At 42.8% G+C, this 24,091-nt stretch overlaps 1 protein-coding gene across 1 annotated transcript in view; it reads right to left on the reverse strand.

Annotated features, from left to right (window-relative positions):
• Positions 1–21,218: 21,218 nt before the first annotated feature.
• Positions 21,219–24,091, reverse strand: part of cd226 (CD226 molecule) — a 59,602-nt gene continuing 56,729 nt past the window's right edge. Inside the window, exon 6 of the mRNA XM_039754350.1 lies at positions 21,219–21,729. Coding sequence (XP_039610284.1) covers positions 21,592–21,729 — 138 coding nt within the window. The 3' untranslated portion in view covers positions 21,219–21,591. The remainder of the gene's footprint in view (positions 21,730–24,091) is intronic.

Genomic DNA, 24,091 nt, shown 5'->3' on the forward strand with positions numbered 1-24,091 from the left:
TCTGAGAAACTCAAAAGTTCAAGTTCACAAAGCTGCACAGTGCCTGAAATAAAAAGAATCTGTCAGATATTAAAGTCGCCGTGAAAAGAGCGAGTCATAGCCCACCATCTGAGTGTCATTTGAAAGCTTATTACGGTACAGAGAAAGAAAAAAAAAAGGCACACAGTGGGAAAAAATCATGGAACTTTAATCTCGAATTTTCCACTTTAATCATATAGTTTAGGTTTTGTCAATGAAGTAGAACATCATTAACTTCATCTTAAAATCGTACTAGTTTCTCAAATCCCATCGTAACTAAAGTAGCACATTAATTGCTTTGTTTTGTATGTGATCTTCTATGTGCTCTATGTGTGTGAATCACTATGTGCTTCTTATTTGGGCTTTCTCTTCTTCCGATAGGACACAGAATACATTACATTCGTGATATTACAGCTCTCTGATTAATTAAAATGCTGAGATGTATACTTGATGTCATTTTCATGATAGGAATTAAAGCATGTTATTAAACATGGGAACACGGTGGTGCAGTGATAGTGATGAGCTGGCACCCTGTCCAGAGATTGTTCCTGCCTCCTGCAAGATGTTTGCTGCGCCATGCGTGACCTTCGATGAAATAATTTATTTCAGCAGTACTGTCTCTTTCAAACATACTAACTACTAATTCCTGTCCTTCCTTTTATTTCTCCAAGTAATCAATCACCACACAATCAGCTCTGTAATAGATATCAAGCCATCTGTAAGCTTAGAACGCTGATTCTTCAAAAGTTTTAGGGAACATTGAAATATCTTTGTGGTACATGTTTAATTAATTAGCCCGGAGTTCCTCAAGGCTCTGGATGTTGTAGGACTGTCTTGATTGACATGTCTCTGCAACATCGCATGGACATCGGGGACAGTGCCTCTGGATTGGCAGACCAGGGTGGTGGTCCCCCTCTTTAAGAAGGGGGACCGGAGGGTGTGTTCCAACTACAGAGGAATCACACTCCTCAGCCTCCCTGGAAAAGTCTATTTAGGGGTTCTGGAGAGGACGGTCCATTGGATAGTCGAACCAAGGATTCAGGAGGAACAGTGTGGTTTTTGTCCTGGTCACGGAACAGTGGACCAGCTCTACACCCTTAGCAGAGCCCTGGAGGGTGCATGGGAGTTTGCCCAACCAGTCTACATGTGTTTTGTGGACTTGGAAATGGCATTCAACCATGTCCCTTGGGGAATTCTGTGAGGGGGTGCTCCGGGAGTATGGGGTACCGGACCCCCTGATAAGAGCTGTTCGGTCCCTGTACAACCGGTGTCAGAGCTTGGTCTGCATTGTAAGCAGTAAGTCGAACCCATTTCCAGTGAGAGTTGGACTCCGCCAGGGCTGCCCTTTGTCACCGATTTTGTTCATAAGTTTTATAGACAGAATTTCTAGGTGCAGCCAGGGTGTTGAGGGGGTCTGGTTTGGTGGACTCAGGATTGGGTCACTGCTTTTTGCAGATGATGTTGTCCTGTTTGCTTCATCAGGCTGTGATCTTCAGCTCTCTCTGAATCGGTTCGCAGCTGAGTATGAAGCGGCTGGGATGGGAATCAGCACCTCCAAATCCGAGACCATGGTCCTCAGCCAGAAAAGGGTGGAGTGCCCTCTCAGGGTTGGTGGCGAGATCCTGCCCCAAGTGGAGGCGTTCAAGTATCTCAGGGTCTTGTTCACAAGTGAGGGATGAATAGAGCGTGAGATTGACAGACGGATCGGTGCGGCATCCACAGTGATTCGGGCTCTGCATCGGTCTGTCGTGGTGAAAAAGGAGCTGAGCCGTAAGGCAAGGCTCTCAATTTACCAGTCGATCTACGTTCCTACTCTCACCTATGGTCATGAGCTATGAGTAAGCACTTTGAGCTACTGTTTGTATGAAAATGTGCTATATAAATAAATGTTGTTGTTGTTGTTATAGTGAACGAAAAAACGAGATCGCGAATACAAGCAGCTGAAATGAGTTTCCTCCGCAGGTTGTCTGGGCTTTCCCTTAAAGATAGGGTGAGAAGCTCAGTCATCTGGGAGGGGTTCTGAGTAGAGCCACTGCTCCTCCGCATCGAGAGGAGTCAGATGAGGTGGCTCGGGCATCTGATCAGGATGCCTCCTGGACGCCTCCCTGGTGAGGTGTTCCAGGCATGTCCAACTGGGAGGAGGCTCCGGGGGAGGCCCAGGACACACTGGAGGGACTATGTCTCCCGGCTGGCCTGGGAACGCCTTGGGATTCTCCCGGAAGAGCTAGAAGAAGTGGCCGGGGAGAGGGAAGTCTGGGCCTCTCTGCTCAAGCTGCTACCCCCGCGACCCGACCTCAGATAAGTGGAAGAAGATGGATGGATGGATGGATGAAATGTTTAATTATTCTATCCATCCAGTGTCTCGACAGCCCCAGCAAGCATACAGCGAGAGGCAGGAACAATCCCTGAACTAGCTAGCGTTGTGACATCGTGTCCTCACATGTTTTAATTATCAGCAATATAAATTATTTAAATAATGGTAACATTTTATGTGTATAATGTAATAAACATATTTTGCTGCATTTCATCTTAAAAATGATATCATCATCATACTGTATGTATATACGCGCTTTATAAAGTGGCTCAGGTTATGCAATATTATAACTGTAGTGCAAGTTTACAGTGAGGTAATTGTACTTATAAGTACTAACAGTTCTACAAGGAGTACTTCATGGACTGATTGAGTGCGTTTATAGTTCTTGGGATGAAGCTTTTTCTGAATCGCGAGATCCATACAGGAATGGCTCTGAAGCGTTTGCCGTATGGAGGCAGTTCAAATAGACAGCATGGCTGAGGCAGCATATGCTTGATGTTGTTTACCGATAATTCTCTTTCCAATCAGCTGCTGTAGAGCTGGGATTCCACACTCAGATACAGTGGGTTAAATACTCTGAGTAGTGCACTGACACTGACAACGCTAAAGCAGCTATGGTATTTGGAATAGTTTGGCCATTTTGTGGATCATCATATTCTTACAAGTTAATTACAATCAGATGCCTTAAAATAATAAACAATATGTAGTTAATTTCAGTGTATTTGATAAACCCACGCCAGGGATGTGGATCTGAAAAAGAAAGGGAAACCACACTTGAACAAAAGCACTGCTTTGACACTGCGTGCTGCCAGTTTGCAAAACAGAGCGGAGAACTTGCGTACGCCAAGGATTTAGCTAGCATGAAAATGTGTGTGGCTTTACGCCAAGTTTAGTTTTTATACATCGCAATGTGAGCGTGGAAACATGAGTACTCAACATTTTTGTGCATGTGCACCATTTATACATGAGACCCCAGGACTCCAAAGACTTGGACCTTCATCCTTTTGCATAGATATTGGGAGCACCACACATCACTTTCCAGTGACCTCATGACCCCCCCATGCTCTCCAAATTTGCCTACAGATTTTATAGGAACAGTTACCAGAGACATGAATGTCACTGCTGAGTTAAGTAAACCTCTCGACAAGGTTGACACTCTCTCTACAGACAGACACACAAGAGGTCATTAAAGGCCTGGATCTTGGTTTGTATTCAGGACACTTACAAGCCCAGATACTCAGACTCCTCACTCGATCAGAGCCTCCATTAACTATACGAAGTTTACAAACATTGTCAGCAAAGTTATAATCACTGAGTCTTTCTTCACCAACAGATTCCCTACAGCTGCTGGACCCCACGACCTTGCCCAACACCCAGTCCATGCAAGCATTAAACAGAGTAGATGCAACAACATACCCCTGACAAACCCCAGAATCAACTGGGAAAAATACAGAGGTTCTGCCTCCACTCTGCACAGCACTCACAGAACCAGTGTACAGGCCGGCCATGACAGCCACCAACCTTGAGGGGTTCCTGCGAAGTCTCAGGATGCATCATCCTGTAATTCAGTAAGCAGATGAAATGCAGATGGCGCCCAGGCTGCACTTATCTTATTGCTTGACGTATCAAATAAATTTTGCTTTGACTTCCCCGTCCACCTCGTCTTTCTCCTTGTTTTACATCAGCTCATTTGTCTGATCTGATATTGCTTTAATTTTTTTTTTCAAAATCCTTCACTTTCAGAGTTCATATAAATAAAATCAGCTGTTTTCGCTGACATTTCTGACATCACAAATGTAAGAAGAGGCGTATAATGTCTATGTAACTTAGAAACAGCTTTTGAGACCATATGCGCATTATGGTAGCAATGATTTGCATTAAACTTTTGATTTAAAATGGTTCTACAACATAATCCCTTGTTAGCAAAATGTGAATAACCAAGCAATTATAAACTTACAATAAAAAAGGCCTTTTTACGCTTAAACTAAATATCCAAATTTTCAGGTAATTCGTACGCAAACACAAAAGCATTAACAGAAAAGGTACAATGTTTTGTAGGCAAGTGTAAAGCTGTTTTAGCATAACTATATTGGATACAAAGTGGATACACTTTTTTAGAAAGGTTTTGTAAATTTATTAAAAATCAAAGCAGGTATCGCTCATTTCTCTATGTATGGTCAAGCTGGGGTCAAATAGTTGCACAGGAGAGTTCAACAGATTTATGTTACATAGCCTGAAACTATATAGATATAATATAAAAAGGCAATACCCATCCCTTAGTGATACGGCGGTAAGAAATCACATAGGAGAAATAACTTAGCTTTCTTTAATGACGGTTTATGCTGCATAACAGATGAGGAAGCCATGACAAGAACCTAGTTCGGGAGTGGGAGCCCGATGTATAGAGTCTGCCATTTTCATTGCTGTGTTAGAAGGATTTTTCCAGATCGGATTATGGTATCTCCCATCCGTCCGTCGGCTTCAAAGGTGTGCCGGGCAATGTTCCAAGGCTTTATACTCTTTCTTCATGTGTACTTATGTGAATCGTGCCATTCCAAACAAGGCAAAGAGGATACAGTTTCATGCTGACTTAGACACACAGAAATGCCCATTTCACAATTGCCCCTGTCTTGTCTTCTAATGCTTGCCTAGCAGTTCTTATATGGTGAACTCTTGTGTGCTAAATCTGGCCTTGTGTTAGCTGCATATGTGAGTAGAAAGAAAAGTAGATTTATAAAATATTTTTGTACAGATCACAGTGACATATTAAACTTATATACTTATTACACTTTCTGTCTGTAGAGCCATTGTAGGGGAGCATGATCAGTCACCAAGCAAACTTACGTCCCCACAAATAATAATGGAGCTCATCCACAGCCCATTTGATTGCCAAACACTCTGAGTATTTACACTCCTTATAGCAGCTTTCTGCTCAAAAACATGATGGGGTGCTCCTCATCATCAAAAACCTGAGACAGGATACCACCTAAACCAAACGTAGAATGTTCTCTACGTATTCAGACCCTTTGCTTTGGCACTCCCTATTGTGGTCAGGGGTGTCCTGTTTGCTTTAATTCTCCTTGAGACATGTTTAGAACTTGAATGGAGTCCACCTGTGGCAAATTGAATTGACTGGGCATTGTTTAGAAAGGCACACGTGTACCTGTGGATAGAAGGTTCCCACAATTCACACTATGTGTCAGAACGAAAACCAAGCCATGAAGTCCAAGGAACTATTTGTTGAGCTCCATGATCAGACTCAGGCAGAGACCAAATTAAGGGGATAAAACCATTTCAAAAAGCTTGGAGTGTTTCCAGTAGCAATGTGGCCTCATTAGTTGTGAAATGGAAGACATCTGGAACCCTCAGGATGCTTCACAAAGTTGACCATGTAGCAAACTGAGTAACCAGTGTGGTCACCAAGGGCTACACAGCTCCCCAAAGCACCCAATACAAGAGACACCAGGATACAAGTTCAGCAACAAACACGTTTTATTATACACGGTTAAGCGCTTCTCCCTCGCTCCCCACAGCAGCACAGTATAAAGCACCAAGCAAGTCTACAGCCCACAGCACTTCCTTTACCTTTCTTTCTTCTTCCTTTTCTCACTGTCTATCGCCTCCACTCCACCTCCAGCAAGCTTTGTCCTCTCGACTCCCGGTGTAGTGGCAGCTGGCCTCTTTTATAGTATACCTGGAAGTGCTCCAGGTGTCCAGTGATCTTCTTCTAGGTTTGGCAGAAGTGTTCTACCAAAGGGCTTGGATGTTCTTGCAGCACCCCCTTGGCAGTGCCCATGAAATCCAACAGTCCTGCACCAAACTCCAACTCCCATGGAGCCCCGTGGGAATCCGAGGCACCGCTGCAACACAGTGGGGCTGCCATCTAGTGTTCTGGGGGAGGAAGCTCCCTGAAGAAGCTGCCTTCCCCCATCTTTCCATTCCTTGGTCATCCCGGCCGGCAGACCAACCCCTTAAACCAGCAAGAAAGGCCTTGGACAGGGAGGTTACCAAGTACCCAATGGTCTCTGTAACAGCCCTCTGCTGAGATGGGTAAGCATGTTGGAAGGATGACCATCTCAGCAACACTGCATTATATTGGGTGGTTATGTTGGCTAGATGGAAACGTGTCTTAGTAAAAGTCATGATAACCTGCTTGGACTCTGAGTGCATGAGGATAAAGATTCTCTGGTCTGATGAGACAAAAAATGACCCCTTAAGGTACAACTCCAAGCAAAATACCTGCCTAATTCCAAATCTATTTTGAAGCAAGGTGGTAGGAGCATCGGGCTGTGGGGGTGCTTCTCAGCAGCAGGGGGGTTGGTCAGAATTGATGGGAGGATGAATGCACCCAAAATACAGAGAGGACCTTGAAGGAAACCTGCAACAGAGTGCAGTTACCTCAGACCGGTTGGGGGGGTCTGACAGTCTTTGAGTGGCCCAGACAAAGCCCAGACTTGAACCCCACAGGACATCTGAGGAGAGTCCTGAAGATGGCCATTTCCTATTCAGTCTGACGGAGCTTGAGAGGATCTGCCACGAAGAATGGGATAAACTGTCCAAATCCAGGTATGCAAAGCTTGTTCAGACTAACCCAAGAAGACTCAAAGTTGAAATTACTGCCAACAGGGGCTTCTGCAAAGTACTGAATTTGGGGTGTGAATACTTACAGGGATGAGAGATTTAAGTTTTTGATTTTTAATACATTTGGAAACCTCTCTGAAAACATGTTTCCCCTTTGTTACTATCGGTTACTGAGTGTAGATTGATGGGCTAAATGGGAAATATCCATCCATCCATCCATCCATTATCCAACCCACTATATCCTAACTACAGGGTCATGGGGGTCTGCAAATGGGAAATATGTCGATTCAAAATTGAATCTTCAACACAATAAAGTGTGCAGAAAGTGAAGGGGTCTGAATACTTTCTGAAACCACTGCAGAAAAGGAATAAAGTGTCTTTGTAAAGCTATATTTTTTACAATTACAAGAACATTCCTGCCTCTTCCTCCAACACCATCCACCATACCCAGTTTCCTAAATACAAATCATTGGCAAGTATCAAGGATTAATGCTCAGCAGCAAACTTACTCTCCACTGTCAGAGACGGCTGGGGAGGCGACCCGGCCGGGATGCCCAGGAGGACCAGAGGAGGGCTTGTGCCTTCCCCAGACCATGTGGGGGCGACCACCCTGGTTGCTTTGGGGACCACGGGTAGGGAGCTTGGAAACTCAACCCTGTATGGGGCCCGTGGTCACCGCCAGGGGGTGCCCCTGTGCCTTTGGAGCCCTGGACCTCAGCACTTCCGCCACACCCGGAAGTGCTGGGGGGAAGAGGAGCAGGGACACCCGGAGTGCTTCCGGGGATACAGCCGGCACTTCTGCCACACTGGGGTGTGTCGGTGGGAGATTGCCGGGAGAGCACCTGGAGCACATCCGGGTGTGAATAAAAGGGGCCGCCTCCCTTCATTTGAGGCCGGAGTCGGGTGAGGAGAGGACAAAGCAGGAGAGGAGAGAGTGGAGGCAGCCGAAGAAGAGGCACAGTGTGTGAGAGGCCTGGACTTTTGGGGAAGTCTCGAGGTTTGTGTGCACTTTGTAAATATTGTGGTGGTGTTTTACAACATGTCTGCCTGTCTATGTCCAGGGCTCAGTCCATTAAATTTCTCTTTGTATTTGCCACGGATCACCAAGAGCCTTACACTGCATGCATCTTTATCACATCTGTTTCTTAGTATCATCTTAAGGACCCAAAATAGTTAAGTAGATTAAAATTCTTTGGCAAATATCTGATTCATTGAATAGGACTTTTTACATACAGGGTGAGTCAAAATGATGCTAATGGTACTGCTATGTATATAATTATATACAGTTTTTGTGGACAATGTATGTGCTACATATGGCACATGTGCTGAACATGATGGCGAACAGGTTGAGACATTCCTGTAAATCATCTTGTACATATGAAGTATGTTTTGTGAATAAATTGTTTTTGCCATTCAAATGTTAACATCATTTTGACTCACCCTGTATAATGTGACCGCAGCTTCAGGGGGACACATCAGCCCTTCAGAAACTCCCTCTTCAAAGGTTTTTCAAAGGAAAACAAACACACTCTTACAGCTCCTCAACTTGCTGGCTTTCTAGACGACGTACTCCTCATGCAGGACTACGAACATTTCAAAGATCGAGCCTTGGCCATCCTGAGGACTCTCACTCTCCTGTCTCTCTTCCACCCGGCCTCCCTCTGCTCCAGCTGGCCCACTGGATCCTCTTCATGAAGAAACCTTTGTGTTCTTTTGAACGGAAGTCGGGGCTGATGTGTCAAGTTTAACAGCTGTTCCTTGTGAGGCTGGAGCGCCTCTGAAATAGACTTATGTTTGTATCTGGCAGAACAGCAACAAAGTTTCTACTCCTTGGAAGACCTCTGCTGTGCAACTTTGTGACCCAATCTATATAATAAATTCTTATATATAAATATTGATCAAAAAATCAATACATACCAATTTCCTTTGCTTATCAATAGTGAAACCACATTTAAAAAAAGACCATTATTGTCAGCTATCAACAAGTATACAGTGGTGCTTGAATGTTTGTGAACCCTTTAGACTTTTCTATATTTCTGCATAAATATGACCTAAAACATCATCAGATTTTCACTCAAGTCCTAAAAGTAGATAAAGAGAAACCAGTTAAACAAATGAGACAAAAATATTATACTTGGTCATTTATTTATTGAGGAAAATTATGCATAAATATAGAAAATTCTAAAGGGTTCACAAACATTCAAGCACCACTGTATATACAGTACTACTAGGGGGTTCGCCCCCTGGTCGCTTTGCTCACCAACCCTCCTGGCCTGCACTACACACAATCCACTTCACGTCTTTGTCGCTCACGTTGTGAAGAGGGGGGCTGAACGCACCCCGAGGAGATGCAGTCACTCCTCCGAAACCCCCTCTTAAATGCTGGTACAATGGGAAACAAATACAGTGTTTTTTTTACCTCCTCTTTGCTCAGTTATCTGCTGCTTCTGCTGCCATGCCATGTGATCTACATCTTGTGTGGCGCTTTGAACATTTAAAAGCCTGTACAGCAGCAGTCCTACTATTTGTCTTTTATTTCTGTCCCGGGCCAGGTTAATTCTCTTGGCACAGATTATTGTGTCACGGGATGTGAGTTCTTGATATTTTTTAGTTTAGAATTTAAAAACGGAATACAGTAAGAACCTGAAAATCTAACAACATCACATTAAAGTTTGATACATTCTGAAAAGAATGATACAAAACATATATATTGTCACACACGTGCGAGTTGGAGGCAGTCAAAGAGCCCAAAGGTGAGTGAAATCTCGCGAGACAAGGGTTTATCACGTGGTACTTACCTGAATCTCTTTCTACCTACAGAAAACTGGAAGAAAAATAAACCCATCCATTTTCAGTTCCAAAATGGCCGCGATGACATCACTTCCGGTTCCCATCCAATGACATCACTTCCGGTTCCACACTCAACTACTCCTGTCTACTCACGATGACGTTGGTTCCGTGGTCCCGCGGTCCCGCCTCCAATCGTCACTTCCTGCCAACCATTTCCTCTCCCATCATCCCATCTGTTATTTAAACGCCATTTTGTTACTGTGATTTCATTCATTCTGTACTGAAAAGTCATTCTGAATCAACCATATTTTCACTTTGTCTGGATGACAATATATGGGGACGATCCCCAAATCTTTTTTATTTTTGAAAGACTCTTTATTTATTACAATATGTAGGTTTTAAAATAAGCCCGATTTAGAGTGTGACAATAAAAACGTCAATAAAATCATTGCACTTTTAGGCTTAGGATTTTATACATATATATATATAATACATTCTTATAGAGCACAAAAAATTATTATTATCTAATTGTGGTGGTATGGCTGGTACAAATGCTAACAGAATGTCTTAGTGAAACAGGCATTCATAGTAAGAACCACCTTACAAATTTATACAAAACTACACGATCATTACATTCTCCAATTTGGATAGCAAAATCCCACAGTTGTCGCTTCACATAAACCCAGACAGACAGTATAATGTGCTTTTCCATCAATGGTCTGAGGTAAAGTGTGAAGAGAAGGAGCTGTGGAGTTTGGTTACTCTATGGTTAATTAATCTGGTCGCTGTGCTGCCACAAACTAAAGCACGAGATGAAGTGATGTTGCTCATATTTTCCTTCTAGGTCAGGTGTGATTTACAGAAATCTTCTTTAAGACAGTGCTTTGCCATTTTTAATTATCTTTTTTTGAGTAATAATTTGATCTTTTTTCTCACAATGTCAGCCTCCCCTGTATAGTTTCAGAATGAATCACTTAAAGAAGCGGACGGTGAGTAAAGCCAGTTGTGTTGGCGTCTTAGTGGGCTATGCTGATGCCTTCAGAGGTAGGCAAATGAAACATGTCTGTGGTCTTCTTTAAAAATGATTCTCTCACTAAATAAATGATTCGTACAAAACTTCTTAGCCAAGGCTAAGTAAAATGTACTCAAATAATAAAAAGTAATGTAAAAAAGCAGAGCTACAGTATACTGTACATTATAGAACTGTAGGACATGCACTGTATAAAAGTGTTACTTGCTGGGCAGTGTGACTAATTTCCTGTGTTGTTCCTGAAAATGAAAAGTGTTTACGTGCCCTTAACTGAATGTCTGGGCTATAAAAACAACCTTCACTATGAATATTAGATCAACTGCTTCACCACTTTGAACTGATTTAGGAGGGCTTGAAAATGGAGTGACTGACTGTGGTGGATGGCCGGGGCCCTTACCCGGCCAGGACACCCAAAGTATGGAAGGACCGAGGAAAAGAGGATTGTCGGGATAGTTTCTTCCCTGGACCGACAGAGGGCAGCTCTCTTGGTCTGCAGTGGGGCCACGGGTTATAAGCATGTAGGCCCAGCCCTGTTGGAGGGCACATGGACCTTTCCAGGGCCTTATTTGGTCACGCTTCTGGCACACCCGGAAGTGTAGCAGGAACAAACGCGTTAGGCACCTGAAGTCCATCCAGGTGCCTTATACAAAGGAACCGCTTCACTCCATAAGGGGCCAGAGTCGGGAGGAGAGGACAAAAATGAGGATCTTACGAGCCTGATCACCCTCAGGAGAAACACGCCACATAGCCGTAGTGACGTAACTGACGCTACCTCACAATGCAGGTAATGTGCCTCAATTCGGGACTCCATGAGCAACACAAAGTCAAACCAACGGTACCCAAGGATTTTCCGGAGAGACACAGTACCAAAGGAGTGCAGTCTTCGTCTCAGGCCACTGGATAGTGTCCATGTCTCGCAACCATATATATAAACACCTAGCACACATAAAGTTCAGGGAATTGTCCAGAGAATGATTAATGAAAATGACCTTGAACCGGTTAGAAACTGTCCAGCGGTAATTGTAATATGGAAACACTTGATCATTTGCTCCTTTCCCAAAATTAAAAAAGAAACGGTCTGACCATATGGTCCTTGACATGTCCTGATATTTCTGAACCCTGGGGTTTTGTGAGAATGGTGATACCATTACAGGCCCGGCACTGAGAGCAGCAAGCTGTGGAAAGGTACGTGACGACCCGGATCGACATTTCTCTGTCCCTTGTGATTCGTTTTGGTGTTGTGTTCTGGTTTTCCTCCTTTCCCCCTCTATCTTCCTTTTCTTTGCTCCCTCCTTATGTTTAAATAGGAAAAAACTCGGACGGACTTGATGGATGGGGGCAGGAAAATTACCTTGAGGGGGATCACGGTCCTGCAGCATTCTCCCTCCCCCTTTGGATCCAGGGGGACAGCATTTATACAGACGCACCTTGGACTACATAAACAGGACAACACTAAGAAAGACGCAACTCGGCACAAAACACATTAAGATGTCCCCGCTACAAGGTGATAACAAATCAAAATCAGGAAACTTTCACAAATATTTGCATGTATTACTGACAGACTCGCAATTAGAAATATATCAATGAAAGACCTGCGTGTGTGTGTGTGTGTGTGTGTAGGGAGCAGTCCGCTCTGCACACGCTCAGCCACAGCCACTAGATGGCGCATGCATGCACCTCACATCTCATTATGAAAGACCTGTGTGTAGTAAACTCCACTGTGTACTAATGACACATGAAGAGACGCAACATTGAAATGAAGTGAACGCTGCGGCTCAGCAACGTGCAAGTGAAACACCTCAACAACGGAGGGCAAGGCTTGAAGTTTTCACTAAAACCATTGTCTATTGGGAGCTATCTTCTCCAGACAAAGATTAACAGGACTCATATGCCAGCGATACGGCCAAGATATGGTATCGCCAGTGTCTTCGTATGAAAGCCAGTGGGGCAGCAAGCACAAGGTGGCTCCTCGTCCTTGGCACTGGATAATTCATAACACTCTGACATCTCTCCAAATTCACGAATATAGTAAAATTGCTAGGGAGTCTTCGGGTTGTTTTTTGCCCCGAAGACCACATGCAGCTAGCAGTCAATAAAAGAAACAACTGAAAGCCAAACGGGCACAAAACACAGAGAGATGCACCGAGAGGTCTGCTACAAAGCAATGACCAACCCAAAAAGATTAGAAAAGTTGGAATTCTTGTCTTGGCTACAGGCCAGCAAGACCACGTAACGCTCTGACCTCCAAAGGACATGCAAATAGCCAATGTCCCCTCAGGGATTACTACAGTGTACCAAATACCAACAAATGCCATAATAACTATGCCATCTTGGATTCCTGGGATTTAATGTTTAAACTGAGCTATAAAAACAACCCATAAAATGAACATTAGCAGCACCCAAGTTACATTTTCAATTATAGCAATAACTGCTCCACCACCCTGAGCTAAATTAGGCGGGTTTGAAAATGGATTCACTGATATGCAACTGGGGAAGACATCCATTCATCCAGCCATTCATTGTATGCACCTGTTTTCTTCATTAAAGGATCACAGAAAATAAAGTCTATCCCTGGTACACTGGGCACATGGCACAAACCAATCCTGGATGAGGTGTGAGAAAGAAAAAACATTATTAACTGTAATGATTATAAGTAGTTACCTCACAAATACCAAGTACTGTATTTTGTATTAATCATGCTGCAGAGAGTTATATGATTCATTACTTCTATATGATTTGTTCTTCAATTAGGTAGAAAAAGAATTAAGCTTGTGCACAGAATAAGGGACTAACTTGCATTCTTTTATGAGAAAATGCTGACCTCTTGATACTAACAGAACACCCTGTGATATTATAAATCAGTGTGACAGATTCTGAATTCTTGCTTAAAACTATTTGAACATATTTCGTAAAACTGTGAGTGCCCTGATAACCTCTTTATCTGAAAGAAGCAATGTGCACATTCCAATTCAGGGAGTCACAAGCTTGTTATAATTTATGTAGAAACTGCCATACATATTTTATTTTGTTTAATACACAAACTAGGTATATAGAGGGAGGCCCCACGTTAGGCTGCAGGCTGTCTGATCTGACCAGTCAGCTGGTTGGGGTTGGGGTCGGCAGTCTGTCTGACTCACCAAGGATAAAGAAATTGATTTTTACTTTAAATTGGTGTCTGTCTCCTGTTGTTTCCGACTTCAGCGTCCACAGGTGCCAGCAGGGAAGATATTCAAATATTTAAAGAATTTATAACATTTATTTTAAGCCATAGAAGTATAAGGAACATGCACTGATGCAGCACATTGTCACACCCACCACATGACAAACAAGCTCAGTATCCCAGATTAGGACCCGAGTGCAGCCATGCAACGGGTGACACCTCAGCACCACACTAGTTCAGATGGAGAGGAACAGTGAGAGGTTTGTTATGCTGGCCGGAGTGCCAGTTCTGTTACCAACCCCCAGAATTCTCCCTGCAGGATGGAGGGTCTACATGCAGATTAACGTCATACTCGGGACAGAGGCATTGCAGGGTAAGGGCCTAATGAAGTAGAGTCAGTTTGGGCCTTTGATTGGTGTCTCGTCAACATACAATATTGTGATACACGACTGCCTGCCTCCTTTGAAAATGAACAAGGTCTGGAGACATTGGTTTCTAATCAACATACAATCTATCCATCCATTCATCCATTATCTAACCCGCTATATCCTAACACAGAGTCACGGGGGTCTGCTGGAGCCAATCCCAGCCAGCACAGGGCGCAAGGCAGGAACAAATCCCGGGCAGGGCGCCAGCCCACCGCAGGGCACATACACACAACACCCACACACCAAGCACACACTAGGGACAATTTAGGGTCACCAATGCACCTAACCTGCACGTCTTTTCTACTCTCTCTATATAAAATCCTAAGCCTAAAAGTGCAAAGATTTTATGTGACTTATAACGGCCACCGTTTAAGAGGGGGTTTCAGAGAAGCGACCGCATCTCCTTAGGATGCACTCAGCCCCCCTCTTCACAACATGAGAGGCAGAGATGCGAAGTGGCTGGTGCGCAGCACCGGCTGGGGGGGTTGGCAAGCGAAGCGAGCAGGGGGCAAACCCCCTAGTAATACTGTATATATACGTACTTCTTGATAGTTGACAATAATGATCTTTTTTTTTAAAAAATGTGTTTTCCCTGTTGATAAGGAAAGGAAATTGGTATGTAGGATTTTTTAATCGATCGTCATTTTGATCTAAGCAGAGACTGAAGCAGAGAGAGAACGCGAGCAGAAGGGACGGAGCAAGTCCAGAGGATGGTGTGAGAGGGTAGACAATGCAGGAGGGAGACGGTCCACTGCGACACAACCAATGTTGCCGAAGCACAAGCTGACGTCTATTAGTATATTATTGTGTGACGGTTTGGGTCCCCCGTTGTGTCTGAGAGCCTCTTGAACCCAAACCGTTGGTAGTCATGAACTGAGACGATCCGGGCAAATTAGGACACACACTTATAGCAAAGGAGTAGGTGCAAAAAGTGTCAAATGTTTTTATTAAATTCAATCCACTCTAAATAGTGATCAAAATGTGCAGTGCAAGATAAAGTAAATTCATGATCCAATAAAAATACAGTGTGGAGGTTAAAATAATAAATAAATAGTTCATTGAAATGAGGTTAAAATCGCAGGCAGGAATCTATTCCTTAAAACTCTCACGAGCCTTGGTGCTTCCTTCACAAACTGACATCTCCTCTGTTTACCTTGCAGCAGAGGAGACGCCCATCGGACAGGCACAGCCAACCTTTCTTCACAAACTCGAGTCCCTGCTGTCCCATGGGCTCCCAGCAGGGCTCCATACCAAGCCTTGCTGCTCCAACTCTTGCTGCCAAACCTCGGCCTTACACGAGAGCCAGCTTTGGACCACTCCAGCTACCCCAAAAATGTTCAGTTGTAGTGGCCCACTTCCGGCCCCTCGAGCATCAGCCCTACACTCCTCTCTGGGTCTCTCCTCCCCACTGCCCCCTCACTCATTTCCCCCTCCTGATCCTGCTGCCTCAGTTCTTCTTTCCTTTAATCTCCATTCCTGTCTGTTTTGTTTCTTTTCTCTTTTTCTCCTTGTCTCTATCTCATCTTCCCTTCTCTGCTATGCTGGCTCCATTATACCACCCGATCAGGAGCAGATGAGACCCTCTGTCCACTTTGAGATGTGAATAAGGCACTTGACTGAGCCATTCGCATTTGCACACAATCAGCCAAACACCGGAGCAGTGCCATCCTGCACCCATCTGTACCTGTTGGGACCCTGCGCGCTCTCGGGGCTCGATTATTAATTAAAAAATCTGTTCCACGGACCACTTATCACATATTGTGTTCTACCATTTTCATCCTGTATTTGAAGCTCAGTTCTTTTTCTCTTCTTGGCTTTTTCTTATTTTTTAGCAATGCTCTATTTTTTGATGTTGAACCACAAGTTTAGGAATATTAAAGAATCTGAAGGTCAAGTAGTCATTTTTAACAACAATAACATGGGAGGCGTAGCACTAATGTGGTTAACTTTGCAGCGTCGTGTTTATTTCTGTCGGAGTACAAAGCAAACTGGCATCAGTGTGGTTGCTTAGGCTCAGTCTGATTTGTGCTCTTCTATTTTGTTTCTAGAAGAATCAGTTACATGTCTTCTGTAAGATCAAAGGGGGCCCTTCATGTCTGCTCTTTTCACTGACCTTTTCTACTAAAATATCTGATATGAGATACACAGACTTTATTAAAGAAGCACCCCAACGCCTCTCTAGTCCATACCGAACAGCAGACAAACAATGAAAGTTACAGCGTCTATAAAAAGTACTCACCTTTGGAAGTTCTCACATTTTATTGTTACACAACATTGAATCACAGCGGATTTAATTTGGCTTTTTGGCAGTGATCAGCAGAAAAAGACTCTTTGATATTAAAGTGAAAACAGATCTCTGAATAGTCCATATAAATTAAATACAAATGCAAAACACAAACTACTTTTTAAATCAAACTACTTGTAGCAACTCAAAGGTAAAGGTCTTTTTTCAGGGAAACAAATCTCTTTATTATAAAAGAAAATCTTGAGACGAGATGAGACTATTGTCAAGAGATTTTCTCAAATCCCGCCCTCCTCTCAGCCATTTCCAGTTAACAGCCCACGCCCTCTCACAGTCTTCTCACCTCTCATTCGTGTGAATGCTTTTGTCAGACACAGTTCCTGCGCTCTCAGCTCTTATAAATTTTTATGTTTTCCTCACTTTAAGTTCCCAATAAAAGAAGTCTTATTATGCCCAAGGTTATCAACAGAAATGAGTACACGGGCAATCCTAGCACTGAGAGAAAAGATGAAGTCAAACAAATTAACACAAAAATTGATTATCGGTTACACGGCAAATTGGATAAATGCGTATAAATAGACTCTGCTGAAACAGTGATGGTGCAGAAGATGAAAACATCAACTTACAATATCACGTAGCATATCTACAACCGTTAACACCGTCCAGTCTTCCACCGACTGAATTACTGTTGAAAGAAGGATGTATCGTAATGTTATTGCGTAATTTATGTATGAGTGATCGGCTATGCAACAAGACAAGATTAGTTGCATTCAAAATTGGTAGAACAATTCCGACATGTAAAATTTTAACAGGCGACATGACAGATAATGTTTCCGCAGATGACAGTAGACACCAAAGGAGATCTTGAAATGCCATTTGTATTAAAATGTTTACAGTTTCCCGTTAGAATAGCTTTTGCTATGACAATTAAATCACAGGGACAAATATTCGAAAAAGTCAGTTTATTTATTAGAGAGAAAGAAATGATATTCACTCACAGGCAGTTTTACGTTGCATTGTTACAATGTAAGTCCAAACACGGAATCAAAATTCAATGTGATATTAATGAAAAGTTAATTCCAAATATTGTTTTTACTGAAGTGTTAAAGTAAAAGTGTAAGTTTAAAAAGTATTTGCGTGTTAATTTCAAAGCCAAACAGAGCAAAAATGTATAACGCAACGAATACCTCTAACGCAACATGAAACATCATTTTCTTTCAATTTATTACATTTTACTATTTTTTTACCAATTACTCGCTGTAATGTAAAATATGTTGGTTCTATTATTCATATGTCACAATTCCTATGAAAATAACAATCTGTTTAAATTGTACATCTGCTTCCCCATATGCAAGCGGCAGAGCCGTGAAGTGGCTAGTGTGTAGCGTCTGCCTGGGGGTTGGCGAGTGAAGCGAGCAGGGTGAAGAGCCCCGTAGTCTACTATGTAATAATAATAATCATACGCTAATTCTTTTAAGTTGATCCACAACTCGGACAACTAGGAAGTCTACGCCACGCATTTCTGTAATAATTCCTTCAAAACTGTACATTAAAATGGCGGTGTCCACTGAAAAGAAAACAGCATCGATAGAACATGAAAATGATTTTATCATGTTACTGTAAATAGTTTTTTGAAGCAAAGTTAATATTCACTTTGAAATCTGTATTTTTGAAATTCCCCCAAAATAATAGAAACAAGATAAAAAAAAATCATAAAAGTAAAGAAAAAACAGAAACAACTGTACATTACCCTGTTACAGAGAGAGACTGGGGGCTGGTGACCCAAGTCCTATCAAACACAAACAAGAAGATGTGACTGAAGTCAGCTGAGGAGCACAAACTGGGCACTGAAGACCTGAAAAAAGAGGACACAGTCTGATGAACCCTGATTCCTGGTTATTCACACTGAAGGAAAAATCAGGGAATCATTTCACGTCTGTAGAACTTTTTTCATGTGTCCATAATAAGGGTTTGTGGTGCTGCTGTAATGTTGTGGTCCTTTTGTTAACTGGGTTTTCTTGACTTGAGTGACACTGTTTTCATAGTTCCCACTGGGATCCAGAGATGCAAACTGATGTCCACACCCCACTCAGTCATTGTAACCTCATCCATCCATCCATCCATCCATCTATTTCCACTTATCCGAGATGTGGTTGCGGGGGCAGCAGCTTGAGCAGAGATGCCCAGACTTCCTTCTCCCTAGCCACTTCTTCTAGCTCCTCCGGGAGAATCCCAAGGTGTTCCCAGGCTAGCCGAGAGACATAGCCTCTCCAGCATGTCCTGGGTCTTCCCCGGGGCCTCCTCCCAGTTAGACGTGCCCAGAACACCTCACCAGGGAGGCGTCCAGGAGGCATCCTGATCAGATGCCCGAGCCACCTCATCTGACTCCTCTCGATGCGGAGGAGCAGCGGCTCTACTCTGAGCCCCTCCCGGATGATTGAGCTTCTCACCCTGTCTTTAAGGGAAAGCCCAGACACCCTGCGGAGGAAACTCATTTCAGCCGCTTGTATTCGCGATCTCATTCTTTCGGTCACTACCCATAGCTCATGACCATAGGTGAGGGTAGGAACGTAGATCTACTGGTAAATTGAGAGCTTTGCCTTGTGGCTCAGCTCCTTTTTCACCACGACAGACCGATGCAGAGCCCACATCACCGCGGATGCCGCATCGATCCGTCTGTCGACCTCACGTACCATTCTTCCCTCACTCGTGAACAAGATCCTGAGATACTTGAACTCCTCCACTTGGGTCAGGATCTCACTCCCAAACTTGAGAGGGCATTCCACCCTTTTTCGGCTGATTATCGTAACCTAGGAAGTTCTAACTAAGTGACTAACAAACTGGCTTGTTTCATTTGAGCTCTGCTATCAGCACTTGAAAGCTGCAAGATATCTAAATAATCAAATCTGTCTTTTCATGGCAGCAGTGCTTGCATCTTTGAATGACCTTTTGAGCAGAATAATACTCCATGTTATGAGGCTGGCAAAGTTCATCCTAATTCTATAACTTTTACAATCAAAACGTCTCAATCAAGAGGGACAATTATGGCATGATATTGAATTAACTTTATAAAATAGAGACTCAACTCCAGCTAATTTGAAACAATTATTGCAGTTCACATCCCTCTAGGGAGCTCTAGGCAGGGTAGATGGATGTCACACTTGTTGTCCATATCAGGTATTTGGTATTATAAGACTTCAATGACCTGAGGGGGGGTTCCCTCCATCGCCACTTCAATACCACAAATGGTGCCAATTCTGTGTAGATTCAAGGACTTCAAGGAGTGTGCACTCCCTAGGTGTACAGAGTGTACAAACCTTTATTTTCTCCTATTTTTGCTTCTTTACACTGGCTGCCTGTCAGTTTTCGAATTGATTTTAAAATCTTGTTGCTAGTTTTTAAATCTTTACATGGGCTCGCTCCTGCCTATTTATCTGAATTGTGTGTTTTACACCAGCCATCTAGAGTGCTTAGATCTTCTGGTCAGTTGTCTCTGGTTGTCCCTCGTACCAAATGTAAAACTAAGGGGGACAGACAGGGCTTTGGCAGCTGCTGCTCCTCACCTGTGGAACTCTTTACCTCGTCACATAAAAGAGTCGTTTACAAATGAATGGTTCAAAACGAGATTAAAGACTCACTTGCTTTCCGTGACCTTCAGTAATACTGATGGTTTCCTCATTGTGATGTATTTATTTTATTTATGTTCATTTATTTTATTTCTATTTACAGTATGTTATGTTAATTGTATGTTTTTTTTTATTCTATTGCTGTAAAGCACTTTGCCAACAGCATTCCTGTGTTGTTTTAAATGTGCTATATAAACAAATTTGACTTTGACATTTTCATAAATGGCATCCAGCAGGTAATAGCGCCCACTCAGTATCATCAGATTTTGACGACCCTCCCACGCAGTGTCTGAAGAGCTCTCCCCTTCCATAGCACAAACACCCCACACTTGTGTGTATTTACTGCGGACTTTAACTTTGGTGTAGGGCGCGTGCACACTTTCACTTTCATAAATGGCGTCCAGCGGGTAACAGTGCCCACTCAGTGTCATCAGAGTTCAATGACCCTTCCCCTCAGTGTCTGGAGCACACACCCCTTAACGTTCGTAAATGCCGCCCCTCAGATTACACCTCTATAGATGGCTGCCTGTGTCACCTAATGGATCGAACAGCTCTGGAAATAACTGCAAGAACACACTGGAGTGTAAATGTGCCAGCACCATTCATTTCTTTTCTAATTTCTGACAGATCAGAGAAGTTCACCTTGCTGTTATTACATGCAAAAGGGCAGGGGAGCAGTAGATACTATTAAGTTATAAAGACTTATGTTAATCCTGTGAGATATGATAGGTGAAGAGTCTTCATCACCACAGTAAGGGGTCAGCTAAAAATAATAGGAGGCTAGTATAGTGGGGCTAACAGCTGGTAAGGAATTAGGAAACTATAGTTTTAAAAAAAATAAGTCGATATGCAAATTTCATTTTAGTGAAATCACTCAACAAAATATTTTACAACACAATACAACTGATTGTACCCTGATTGTATTTTTAAAACACTCAGCAATTATATGAAAGACAGTTTTAAATTTTCCATTTGTAAATTTTTTTTTATTGATTTCTTGTAAAAAAAAAAACAAACAAATATTGCAAACAGAGATGAAGACAAAGTTGACGGTCTTACAGATAAACTCCAATTGTATGTACATGTTGTCTCAGTATCAGGAAAGACTATAAAAAAAAAATAAAAAGTAAACTGTGCATCACAGGCATTGCATTATCTCTATACTGTGTGACTGGCAGTTCTAAGTTTCTTTGTTTTGTATTTGGCTTCTGAGCAAAAGCGTTTTATGGATTTCTTTAGTCTTGTAATGACATGGCATAGAAATAAGAAGGTGACCTGTATAATACTTGTTCTAGTTTTTAATTTTTGTCTTTTTTGCCACGTAGGCAAAATTATTTTAGTATCAGAAACTGCCAATGTGAGCCCTGGGTCGGCGGTATCGATGAACAGTTAGCAGCAGCGCTCATCCAAATGTTGTTTTTTTCTTTCTCGTTGGATTTGAAACATTCTTTAAATTAATATAAATATCTTCATGCGTCCGATCATTTGGCCGTTTTGACACTCTGTCATGAATCATTGATTGTTGATAGTTGTTATAATGCTGAAAAAGAGACAAAGAAACACAGTTGCATTAGTCACTCGCCGTGAAGCATTACGTTGAAGAGAAGCACAATGGCAGGCAATGCAAATTTTAAAAATGGGGTATACAGGTCAAAGAGTGTCCAGTGGATTCAACACTCACCAAATATTCGGTTTACTATGTATACAGTATGTGACGATTAATAGATAAGTACTTCAGATTTTGTCATTTATACATGTCTTCAGACAAGATATTCATTTGTTTTTTAGCTGACACTTTTAAAATTTTCGGGATTATCGATCCGTAATTTAAAGTTGGACCAATGACTGGCTGATTGACACCCTGGTGGTAGTTTAAAGTTCAGTGCTGCACTTCGACACTTCCTTCTGACAGCATGTGCTTCTTTATCCTTCGGCTGGCATTCATACCCTCGTAAGCACCATCAGGTTATTCACAAGTCACTTTGAAGAGCCATTGATGGATACTGTAAGCGCCTCTAATGAGAATTTCCGCAGTTGAATATCAGCTCCTAAGTGTGGCTCCTGGCATGTAATGAGTTTCTTTTGGTCTGCGGCTGTACATTTTGTGTAAACTTTTCCCCAAGTCCAGGAAAAACCACATTAGAAGTTTTTGTTACAGAAGAATTATGTCCGTCACAGATTAAGGCTTCGATTCAAGTGGCCGTTTTTTGTTCTTTTTGCCAAGTCCACAGAGTATGTCTTGCAGGATGCACATAAGGAAGTTTATGTAAATGTAAATGTAAACTTTAAAGCATTTCCTGTAGAAGGCAATTATTATTTATGGCACTTTGGTAACTACATGGCTGAAACACTACAGAAACCTTAGTAGATTACATGTGGTAAGTGTGCTATACGGCCATACGTATGAGGACATCCCTCCAGCTTGCTGAGTTCCGTTATTTCATTGCTAGCCCTTTTGGCCCTGACATCCTATTACTAGTATATAAATAGGGAGCCATTTTTATAAAGCACAGGTACGTTTCCAGCCGTTGGAACCGGGCGTAGCTACTATTAGTGCAGACTGGAGGGACCGGCATACAGTCTGCGAAACACAGAAATGAAAATGGACGCTTCTGGACTGTGCGCACCGCATAGTAAGCACCTCCACTTGTATTTGGCAGCTATTGTATAATAATAGTGATCAATTTTTTGTTTTTTCATTTTCGAGCTTCCTAGACACCCCAAAGGTAAAAATATCTCACAAAATAATTTTTCCCATAAAAACAGAAAATCCAGGGCCAAAAGGGTTAACAGGTCTCCATCGACAAACATAGGGGTAATAGAATGGGTCATACTGAAGAGCTCAGTGACTTTAAATGTGGCCCTGGCAATGTCATAGGATGCCACCTTCACCACAAGTTTAGTATGTGAAGTTTCGGATCTGCCCCATCAATTGTAAGTGTTGTTATTGTGAAGTGGAAGCATCAAAGAGCAACAACAGCATAGCCACGAAGTGGTAGACCACACAGAGTACACATAGTGCAAAAATCACCAATCGTCTCTGACATCACTCACAACAGAGATCTAAACTGCCTAAAGAAGCAACGTCAGCACGTGAACTGTGTTTTGAAAGCTTCACAAAATGGATTACCATGGCCGAGCTGCTGCACACAAGCCTAAGACCACTATGTGCAAAACCAAGCGTCGGATGGAGTGGTGCAAAGCACCACACCATTGGACTTAGGAGCAGTGGAAACATGGAGTGATGATTCACACTGCCTAGCAGTCTGATGGACGAATCTGCAGATCTTCTGGACTGCACAGTGCCTACTGTGAAATTTGGTGGAGGGTTTATAATGGTCTAGGGCTCTTTGTCTGGGATTGGCCTAGGCCCCTTGCTTCCAGTGAAGGGCACTGTTAATGGCACAACATACAAGGCCATTTTAGATAATTGCGCACTTCCAACCTTGTGCCTATGGTCTGGAGTTAGCCCTTTCATGTTCCAGCATGACTGTGTCCCATGCTCAAAGCCAAGTCCATAAAATCCTGGAGGAACTCCTGCACAGAGTATTGCCCTCAACCCTATTGAACACCTTTCGGAACACTAATTGTAAGCCTGGTCTTCTCATCCCACATCAGTACCTAACCTCACGCATGCTGTTTTGGCTGGATGGGCAGAACTTCCCACAGACACTCTTCAAAATCTGGTGGAAACCCTTCCCAGAAGAGTGAAAGCTGTCAGAACCACATAGAGGAAGCCAATTCCATATTGATGCCCATGGTTTTGGAAATGGATGCCCAAGAAGGTCAAGTGGTCAGGTGTCCACAAACCTTTGTTCATATAGCGTATAAGGTAAAAACTCACATCCTGGGACCTCCTAGGACAGGAAAATCAAAGCAGTAATATCAAATCTGCATGGTTT

This window comes from Polypterus senegalus, chromosome 5 (genome assembly GCF_016835505.1).
Source record: "Polypterus senegalus isolate Bchr_013 chromosome 5, ASM1683550v1, whole genome shotgun sequence".
Lineage (NCBI taxonomy): Eukaryota > Metazoa > Chordata > Cladistia > Polypteriformes > Polypteridae > Polypterus > Polypterus senegalus.